At 43.8% G+C, this 11024-nt stretch overlaps 1 protein-coding gene across 1 annotated transcript; it reads right to left on the bottom strand.

Annotated features, from left to right (window-relative positions):
• Positions 1-978: 978 nt before the first annotated feature.
• Positions 979-1530, bottom strand: LOC137937269 (uncharacterized protein At4g22758-like). The gene is made up of 2 exons (XM_068782354.1): positions 1287-1530; positions 979-1154 (listed from the first exon to the last, which is right to left on the bottom strand). Exons 1-2 carry the CDS (start codon positions 1528-1530, stop codon positions 979-981), a joined length of 420 nt encoding a protein of 139 aa, XP_068638455.1.
• Positions 1531-11024: the final 9494 nt, after the last annotated feature.

Here is an 11024-nt window from a genome sequence, read left to right as displayed (position 1 = left end):
CTGTCATGCATTTAATGCCATGTTCTGTCCGTACCCCATCGGAACCTAATCTTTGTACCCTCCCAAGTGCTATCAGATCTGACCAAATTCGATCTAACTTTTAAGTGTCATACTACCTGATTTGATTTACAGTGGGTTTGATCCAAAATCAATGAGACTGATAGAATTGGTCCAGTTCACCTTTTAGAACAATCTGGACCAAATTGTCCACTCTTATACTTTTAAAATGCTTTAAAGTAAGTTTTCTATATATTTTTTTGAAAATACTATACTAGGTATAGACTATTAGATTCCTTCCTACGCAAAGCTCTATTACATTCCCTTCTGCCAACTTAATAACCTTCCATCTTCATCAATTCCAGAACTTCAAATTGGGCAAAGCGCGTCCAATTGATTCTTCCATTTCAGGAACCCTTCTTGGGTCTGTCATCGCTTTCAAATTTCTTCGGAAGGATAGTCATGGAATGCATTAAAACAGAAAGAAGAAAATCTAATATTCTTCCTCACCATTAGTTACAAACTTTTCCTTTTCTTTAACCTGCAACATGTATTTTTATTTGGATCGATTACCAAACAAGTGATATTAAAAAACCAGTACTCCACGCATCTGACTCCAGAACAGGTCCAAAATAACAATAAAAGGAAGACAAAAGTGGTGATTAAATCATTAATTTCCCTAAACAACTCGATAGAAATTGGTAAACTAAGTCTAGATTACCTACCAGGCCGAGAAAAGAAAAGAAAAAAGCCAGTGAACCACGCTACTGACTATTTCTCCCCTCAGCCCCATTATTACAGCAAGAGAAGAGCAGGCCTCTAATTTATTCAATCACGAGACAACATGGACTAGTCCCAAAAGCAACAATCTAAACAATCATAGAATTGCCGGACGAAAGTCCGGATAGAACGACTCCTATAATCATCGTTGAGCATCGAGATGAAAACCATTCTCTTTCACCTAACCGGGAGTTGGAGGTATTAATGTGAAGAGATCTTGAAGCTGAGGGATTTGTTAATCCACGACTTCCAACTTCCACTCCCCTTTCGACCGGTCACCGCCCGTGTAGCCTCACCCGAATCCTGCTGTTGCTGCTTCTTGCATAAGAGGAAGGTCCTTGAGCCGCGCGACCCGATTGGCTCCCAAGGGCTCAGAGCTATAGAAAAAGAAGAAAAAAAGTTTCAGCACTGTATGTTTTTTCTTGTTTTCTTTAAATGCTTTAAAATTAATAGAAGCGAAAGGAAAAATATAGAGATTGAATTTAGGGATTCATTAATTAGTAAATTACCGTCGGCACCGCCAGCATTGGCGGAGTAGAGGAGGAAATTATTGAGATCGGAGCCGAGGACGGGGAGGCGGCCCTCACGAGCATAAGATCTGAGAGCGGTGTCGATGACGGCAGCGACGAGCTCTCCCTCATTCACGAGAAAGCGGAATGGGCCAGCGCTGCCGAGAACATTAATAGTGATGAGGAGACGACCGCCGCTTTTGGTGGCCTGCTGCTTCCTAGGCTTCAGCAAGAGTACCGACATGTTGAACACAACCAAATGGCGCGACGATAATTAATCCTTTTTCGTCGATGGAATGGAGGAAGGAAACTGTGGTTCCGATTACGAGAAGACGAATTAAAGAGCAGTGGGCAAGATGAAAATAAAAAAGGTAAGGGAGAGAGGCAAAGAGAAGGAAGGATTTATGGGTCGAGGCCGAGGCAGCGATAGTACCAGCCGTGGGAGCGAGATCCGAAGGAGGAAGAAGCAGAAGCGAGAGGGAAAGTGCAGGCCAATTGAAGGAGGAAAACAAAGGAGAACTGCGCGAAGGAGAATCGCGCGGTTGCCTTTGGTGGTTTTACACCAGAGGAGGGGTAACGCATGCGCACGGGCTCCACCATTCACAACCCACGAGAGAGTATGCGAAAGAGATTCGTCGCCGAGGAGGGAGAAGGAGAGTAGCAGCGGCTTGAGAACGGAGAAAAAGAGAGACGGAGAAGCAGTAGGTGTGGCTTCTGGGGTAGATATTGCTGGCCTTCCTACTACTTTTCCAGCCCTTCGCGTTAGGGTTTTCCGGATCCAGTTTCCTATTTTGTTATAGTTCTTTACCTCTACTTGTTCATCCTGGGTTGGGCGTGGGTGTGGGTGTGGGTTTGGGTTTGGGTTTGGATCACGATCACACGAGTCGGTCGAGTTGTCTGACTACTTCTCGTCTCCGCTTTCCATTCCAATTAAAATTTGCAAACGTGGTAAATGAAAAAGATGTGATAATGATGTTTGAGAAAAACTAAAAGATAAAAAGAGAAAAATGGACTTCCTGGTTATTGTGAGAAGCACATGAGAGATGAATTAACAACCGTAGCGCAAATATCGCACTGAGGTGGAATAAGAGGTCCTGTTTGACAGTAAGATCCGAATCCCCTCGTTGAAGGTTTCTTATTTGATGGTTATCGTTTTCAAGTTTTAACTTTTAATTAATCTGATAAATCAAGGTTAATTATGATGGATGATCTAATTCGGAAGAGAAGGTGATTTACTTGTTTTTTCTGGTCTGGATTCATAAGATTTGAATTTTGAAATGGTGGACCCACATACTGTGTTAGTAGTACAAAAAGTGACCTGCACGGATTTTGTCTTCCACTGCTGCAAACAACAACTGGGTCTGGATCCTCTTCTGCTCTCTCCTAAAAAAACATCTGTTTCTGTCGTCTAACCTTTTTCTAGTTGTTTAAGAAGCATCCGGTGTCGACATCTTCCACTGATTTTCCCTAACCACCCAAAAGTTCGCCTAAATTGAAAACGCCTCCGGTCGTCTTCAATCGGTCCACTAATAATCCCAAGAAATTTTTAATTTTGCCACTCTCGTATGGCCTATGGGGGTTCTGTATAGTAAATATGAGTCCATTAATGGGCGTTGAGTAGGAGAATCAATATGCTAGGTTGTTGGACCACCTTCTCTTCCGCTCAGCAAATCTAAATTAAACTAAAAAAGAAAAAAAATTAAAAAAATAAATAGAAAGAATTTGCTGACGAGTTTAGTACCGTTGAATCACACACACTTCTAAAAAGTCTAGGACTTTGCAACTGTATGATAATTAACTCAATAGACTTAATAGAAAAAATTAAACTTATTTATTAATAACAATTATCAATCAATTAAAGAGGTAACTGACCAAAACAATTAAGGTAAAAGGTATTTTATATGGTAAGAGTCAAGTCCAGAAAATCTCAAACTCGTCTTGTTCCAAAGTCTGAATTCATCTCGAGCTTAAGGGAAAACTAAAGTGAGTCAAGTTGCTGGCGAATCGGTTTGACTCAATACCAGGGAATTCCAGAATGGAACATCTATTGTTCATAGTTAATAGGAAACGTTATGTTGGTTAATTCTCAGTTGTAGCCGAAGTTGGCTGGCCTGCAGGAGAAGAGTGTATGGCGACCAAGAGATGACGCCTTGCCCTTGTTTCTCTTTTTATGAAAGCAGAAAGCAGAAAGCAAGCAAAAACGAGCATCCCTGATGAATTTAATTTCCAAGCAAGTAGTTTCTGGCCGGACAGACGGACCTGTTGACGACTGGGCGTCATCCACCCAAAGCATGGATGCGAGAATCTTTTTGGAGTTTGGACTGACCCAATTAGCAGCTCGTCTATATGATACATCTCATAAAAGCAGCCTTTGCTAGGTTGATACAATAAGGAGACACCCTTGAACACACGGCATATTCGTAGGTTTGACCTTCTTCATTCTTTTCGTCTTTTTCTTTACCCCTCACTCCACAGTGATTCTTAGTTTCGGCCTTAAGATTTGCTCCTCCCCAGTTTTCATTGTACCAAACTCTGGCTAAGGCATCTGTTACTCCACAATGACTTTTTTGCATAATTTATGAAATTTTGTTTTTCATTCAATGATTGAAACTGATAATTTTATACAATTTACAACATAAAGGATAAATACAATCATCAGAGATCTTATCTCATAAATTGAAGGGAGATAAGAAATTTTATCCCCTAAATTGAATGGAAGATAATTTCTTATCATGCCCCCTCAAGATAGGCCACGATTAGAGAGGTCAATATTGTCTCTTAGCAACTAAAATTGTGAACGTGACAATGGTTTTGTAAAGAGATTAACAAGTTGGTCAAGACAAGCAATATGAGAAACACGAAGTAGACCATATTGAACCTGATCACTGATGAAGTGAGAATAACTTGCTACATGTTTCATTCTAGAATTAAACAAGGGATTGGAGGTTAACCGAGTGCTACCAATATCATGACAATAGACTATAGGAGAAGAAGGCAAAGTCACACCAAGTTCAGTAAGTAGAAGCACACCCACCAAAGTTCAGCAGTGGTAGCAACAATTGATCGATACTCAGCCTCAGTAGAAGAACGAGCAACAATGTGTTACTTCTTTGAACTCCAAGAAATGAGATTACGTCCAATATAGATAAGGTAGATACTAGTGGAAGAGTAATCATCTTTATTGCCATCCCAATCGGCATCTGAGAACCCATGTAGAGATATATGTTGTGGTCCTGGGTTAAGTACTTGGCTTTCCGCTACCTACCAGGCCGGTCTTTTGGGTAGTATTGGCTAGGTACTTATGTTGTGGTCCTGGTTAATTACTTGGCTTTCCGCTACCTACCAGGCCGGTCTTTTGGGTAGTATTAGCTAGGTGCTTAACATTTGGTATCAGAGCAGGCACTACATTGCGAGTTCGAATCCCGGCGTGAGCAAACTTAGCGGAGGGGGCGACCTAGAGGCTGGATTAAAATTACTGGTAGGGTCACAAAAAGGTGGGTCGGGCCAGTGTCACTAGAGTAGACCGACCAGAGGAGGAGATTGAGGAGACAAACCAAGAGGGTCCAGAGATTTCACTTCATGCCATCACTGGCCTGCGTAGTTCTAACACCATGCATTAAAGCCCAGTTACATCATTTACAATTACTTGCTTTAGTTGACTCTAGCAACATGCATAATTTCATCAGTTAGCCAGCGGCCGAACAACTTGGGTTAGTCATCCAGCAGCAGACAGGCCTTTCTGTCTCAGTAGCCATTAGGGCTAAAATTACCAGTGTGGGCATCTCTCCAGCCACCCACTTTCATATTGAGGGACACTCCTTTATTGCAGATTTCCTGGTGATCCCACTGTCAGGATTTGATTTGATCCTTGGAGTTAAAAGGCTGCAACTGTTGGGGCTTATTTTATGGGATTTTCAGGCTCTAACCATGACCTTCACAGAGGACCACCGTCAGATCACATTGCATGGCACCCAAGCACCAGTGCCCTGCGCACTTCAGACTCTTCAGGTCCATAGCACCGACAACTATAAGTTATCTCAATTACTTATAGACTTTGAGGATATATTTCATGAACCTACTGCTCTTCCGCCTATTCGGCACTGTGATGACTGTATCCGATTGAAAACGGGCACTGAACCTATAGTTGTGCGGCCTTATCATTACCCCCACTTACAAAAGGATGAAATTGAAAGGCAGTGCCAAAATATGCTCGCCAAGGGAATTCAGCCCAACAGGTCTCCTTTCTCCTCCCCGGTATTACTGGTCCGCAAGCATGATAAGTCGTGGAGGTTTTGTGTGGATTACTATTATGGAACCAATAGCATCACGTGTTACCAATAGACGTAGGAATTAATTAATGTAGTTTTCAATTTTCGTGTAATTGATTTGGTTTGATTTTTGGTTTGGTTTGGTTTACAATTTATTTGGCTTGAACCTGTGACCCAAGGGTCTAAAGTGTATTTGGCATCCTCAACCCTATTTAAGGGGACGACTAGATTAATGAAAGGCAGCGATTGAGTTAGTAAATTAGCCTAGAGTAATTTAGATAACAGGTCGAGAGCTCCATCAAGCTCTCCCTCGTTTTCCCCAATTCCCCTTTCCGAAATTTTTTCTTCATCACTCCATCAATCTACCTCTACGTCAAGCAAGGCAATGGAAGGAAGAGAAGAGAGGAGGGTGACAAGATCCATGGCTCGTAAGGATCCTAACAACGTGGTATCAGACAGGTCCACCCTTGGTGATTCCTCTTCTCCAGAGGACATACGTCAAGTGCTTTTAGATCTTCAGCAAAGGTCCACACATCAAGGTGCTGAAATTATAAACATTTATAATACATTGCACACGCTGGAATCTTCTCTCCAAACCGTCATCCGTCAGCTGGCCGCACTTCAATCAACTGCACCACCACCAGCTACAAGCTCTCAGCCACCGGCAGCAAACCACCCACACTTCACGCCGCCACCACCACCACCATTGTGCCCACACCTCTTCCTATGGCTGCTCTGTTAGGTTCTTCCCTTGCCATGGATCGAGTCACTCTTCTTTCCTCTCTTCCCTCCATGGATGATCTTGACGTTGGAAGAGAATTCTTGTTTCTTGATCGAGTAATGGTGGAACTCAATTAGAACGAAGGAGCTTTGGAGGAAGCTCAACCTTGGACCTCAAAGGGAGAAATCCGACCTAGACCTCTAAGGGAGAATCTGACCTGTAAAATATAATTTTCTCAATACTTGCCTCTCTTCTCCTTCAAGTCCCCCTAAATAGGGTTGAGGACGAAAATACAAAGATGACCCATAGGTCAAGTGGTTCACGCCACATTACACTGAACCAACCCAATGTAAACCAAACCAAATAAAGTAAACCAAACTGAATTGAAATTACATCAAAAGTAAATTGACATAATTTAATTCCTATGCCTATGGATAAGTCGTGATGCTATGGAGTCCATAACATCACCCCCCTGGAGAAAGAGCTTGTCCTCAAGCTCAAAGTATGGGTAGAGGGTGTGAAACGCCGCTAATGGCTCCCATGTCGTGTCACTGGGGTCAGCATCTGCCCATTGCACTAAGATCTCCCAATCACCCTGAATACGACGAGTTTGTAATACCTGTGTCGGGGTAGAAAGTACACGTCCCTCATGGAGTGGGGGCAGCGGGGTGTGCAGCAAAGGTGAATCACCTTGGAAAGCCTTTAGTTGTGAGACATGAAAGACGTTGTGAATTCTGGCCTCTGGCGGAAGCTACAATCTATAGGCCATTGTCCCAATGCGGTCCATCACCTGAAAGGGACCATAATATTTAGGAGAGAGCTTGTGACGTTTGGAGGCTATCAACGACAACTGCCTGTAGTGTTGGAGACGCAATCAAACATAATCTTCAGGAGAAAAGAAGACTTCCCGGTGCTTCTTGTCATAATATTTTTTCATAGAATGTTGTACCTCCTGTAGATAAGTGCGCACCTCAGTGATGAATGTGTCTCTTTCAGCTAATGCTTGGTCCAAAGTGGCGACTTTAGAGGCCCCTGGTTCATAGGCTAAAAGACGGGGAGGTTCTCTACCATATACCACCTTGAATGGGGTTGTGCCGAGTGCGTTGTGGTAGGAGGTGTTGTAACAGAACTCAGCCCAGGCGAGCCACTTAACCCACCTCTTAGGTGAGTCCCCCACGAAATAGCGGAGATATATTTCAATGGTTCTGTTGACGACCTCTGTCTGACCATCAGTCTGCGGATGGTAGGCTGAAGAAAAGGCTAACTTTGTGCCCTGTAATTTAAAGAGTTCTTTCCAGAAGGTACTTGTAAAGATTGCATCCCTATCACTAGTAATTGAATTAGGCATCCCATGTAAGCGGACAATGTTATCCATAAAAATTTGAGCGACCTGAGTTGCAGTGTAAGGATGCGCCAGAGGAATGAAATGCCCATACTTAGAGAAACGATCCACCATTACAAGGATAACAGATTTACCCGACGAAGAGGGAAGTCCATCTATGAAGTCCATAGAAATATCAGACCAGACGTGTGATGGAAGCTGAAGTGGTTGGAGCAACCCAGTTGGACTTAATGTTTCAGCTTTATTCCGTTGACAAGTCTGACAAGCCGCCACATAATTAGCTATACTGCGCTTCATGCCCCTCCAATAAAATTCCCTATTGATCTGGAAATATGTTTTCTGTCGGCCCTCATGTGTAATGCCATGGAAGGAGGCTAAAATGCTGTTAATCAGAGGGGATGTGTAGTGTAGAAAAATTCTGTTTTTGTAGAGGACGAGATTGTCCTGAACCTTCCAATGGTTTGTCGTTGTCCCCTGCTAGATGTCCTGGTATAAGGAGATAATATCCGGGTACTATTGTGCCTCTTCCCGTATAGAATCCAACAAGAGAGCTTTGGGCTGACTGATGGCATTTAATTGCGGCTCTGGAACGTCCCGGCGAGATAATGCATCAGCCCCTACATTCAAACTTCCCGATTTATACTCGACAAAAAAGTCAAACCCCATAAGCTTACTTAACCAATGCTGTTGTGGTGAAGTAGTGAGACGCTGCTCAAGAAGATACTTGAGGCTGCAATGATTAGTGCGAATAAAAAAAGAACGTCCCCATAGATAAGGGCACCAATGTTGTATATCTTTCGCCAATCTGATCAATTCCCTCTCATAAGTTGCCAATTTGTGGTGGTGTTGGCCCAGTTGACGTCTAAAATAAGCAATTAGGTGGCCCTGTTGGTGCAACACTGCCCCAATACCGCCCCCCGAAGCATCACATTCCACTACAAACGACTCCTCAAAGTAGGGGAGCTGCAAAACTGGGGTTGATGATAAGGCATTTTTCAATTGCTGAAAGGAATGAGCTGCTGTCTCTAACCAGGTAAAAGCATTTTTCTTGAGGAGATTGTTGAGCGGAGCTGCAAGCTGGCCATAACTACGAATAAATTTTCTATAATATCCAGCTAGGCCAAAAAATCCTCTTAAGGCTGTAATAGATGTTGGAATAGGCCAATCTGTGACCGCCTGTATCTTACTCTGGTCTACCTTCACCCCCGCTGCTGAAATAACGTGGCCCAAGTATGCCACTTCTGATGTGCCCATAGAACATTTTGACCGATTTAAAACCAAATGATGTGAACGTATAAGAGAAAATACCTGGTGAAGGTGTTGAAGATGTTCTTCCTAGCTGTTGCTATAGACCAAAATATCGTCGAAAAATACCAATACATATTTTCTCAAGAGAGAGGAAAATACCTCATTCATGAGAGCCTGGAAGGTGGAAGGCGCATTTGACAGACCAAATGGCATGACGAGGAATTCAAAATGGCCGTGATGCATGCGGAACGCTGTTTTCTCCACATCTGATGGATGAACTCGAATTTGATAATAGCCAGATTTCAAATCGAGTTTAGTCAAAATAGTAGCTCCATGTAGCTCGTCTAACAGCTCGTCCACCACTGGAATAGGAAATTTATCTTTAATCGTATGGGCATTGAGTTGTCGGTAATCCACACAGAACCTCCATGACTTATCATGCTTGCAGACTAGTAATACCGGTGAAGAAAAAGGAGACCTGCTGGGCTGAATAATACCCTGTGCTAACATTTGTTGGCACTGCCTTTCAATCTCATCCTTCTGTAAGTGAGGGTATGTTAGGCTCTCTAGCCATGGATCGAGTCACCCGGCGATCTCCTCTAGCTTCCAGATTGAATGATGAGGAAGGGAAGGATTTGGGGTTCTTGGAACGCCCAATGGTGAAGGACGTGAGCCTTGAAAGGAGCTCTCACGTTAGGCCTCTTTTGAGAGAGAACCTGATCTCATTTAGACTAATACTCAATGCTTGTCTTCATTACTTCACTTGACGCCCTAAATAGGTCAAGGAAAACATCAAAGGTTCTATAATTACAATTAGACCCTTATGGAACTTCAAATTACAATTAAACCCCTAAGATATTGAAATACAAGTTTACTCCATCTATTCTCTTCTCCGGTTAGCCACTCTTGATGCTATGGAGTCCATAACATCACCCCCCTCCTGAAGAAAGAGCTTGTCCTCAAGCTCGAAAGTGGGAAATAGAGTCTGGAAGGACTCGAGGGTCTCCCAAGAGGCTTCTATCAATTCCTTGTCAGTCCACCGAACCAACACTTCCCAAGCGTTGTTAACTCGCCTGGCTTGAAGGATCTGAGCAGGCGTGGGCATGGACCTGCCATCTTTGAGAGGAGGCAAAGGGGTATGCAGCAGTGGTGAGTCTCCCTTGAATGGCTTGAGAAGGGAGACGTGGAAGACGTCATGGAGCTTGGCGTCTGGTGGTAGTTTCAAACGATACGCCACAGTGCCAATACGTTGCGTGATCTGGAATGGCCCATAAAATTTTGGAGAGAGCTTATGGCGTTTGATGGCTGCTAGAGAAAGTTGGCGATATGGCTGAAGTTTGAGCCAAACAAATTCTCCAGGTGCAAAGGTAAGGGGACGGTGTCCTTTGTCATAAGTATGCTTCATAGTTGCTTGTGCACGTTGTAACTGAAGGCGGACTTGAGCAAGCATTGCATCTCTGTCGGCCAAGGCCTGGTCCAATGCTTCTACCCGAGAAGACCCCATTTCATAAGAAAGTAGTCGCGGAGGTTCGCGTCCATAAACAACTTGAAAAGGGGTAGTACCCAAGGCGGTGTGGTATGAGGTATTATAACAATACTCCGCCCATGCTAACCAACGAACCCACAGTCGGGGCGTGTCCCCCACAAAGCACCGCAAATACATACCCAAGGTGCGGTTAACCACCTCTGTCTGGCCGTCTGTTTGAGGGTGGTATGCTGAAGAAAAAGCTAACTTAGAACCATGGAGCTTAAAGAGTTCCCCCCAGAATTTACTGGTGAAGATAGCATCACGGTCGCTGGTGATGGTCTCCGGAAGGCCATGGAGACGGACAATATTATCCATGAAGAGCTGAGCGACCTGTGTGGCTGTATACGGATGGCTGAGGGCCATAAAGTGGGCATATTTGGAGAACCGGTCTACCACAACAAAAATAACAGATTTCCCTGCAGAAGGAGGAAGACCATCGATAAAATCCATTGATAGATTTGCCCATACCTGTGAAGGAAGTGGAAGTGGCTGGAGCAAGCCGGCTGGTTGTAAGGATTCTGACTTATTCCTCTGACAGATCTGGCACGCTGCAACATACTCCACAATGACCCGCTTCATACCGCTCCAATAAAATTCCCGACTGAGGCGGAAGTATGTTTTCTGCTGGCCC

Source organism: Aristolochia californica, unplaced genomic scaffold (assembly GCF_029961685.1).
Source record: "Aristolochia californica isolate CCGP_79_NKW_82.1479 unplaced genomic scaffold, dmAriCali1.0.hap1 SCAF_7, whole genome shotgun sequence".
NCBI classification, from domain to species: Eukaryota; Viridiplantae; Streptophyta; class Magnoliopsida; order Piperales; family Aristolochiaceae; genus Aristolochia; species Aristolochia californica.
This window is presented reverse-complemented; position numbering and strand designations above follow the sequence as displayed.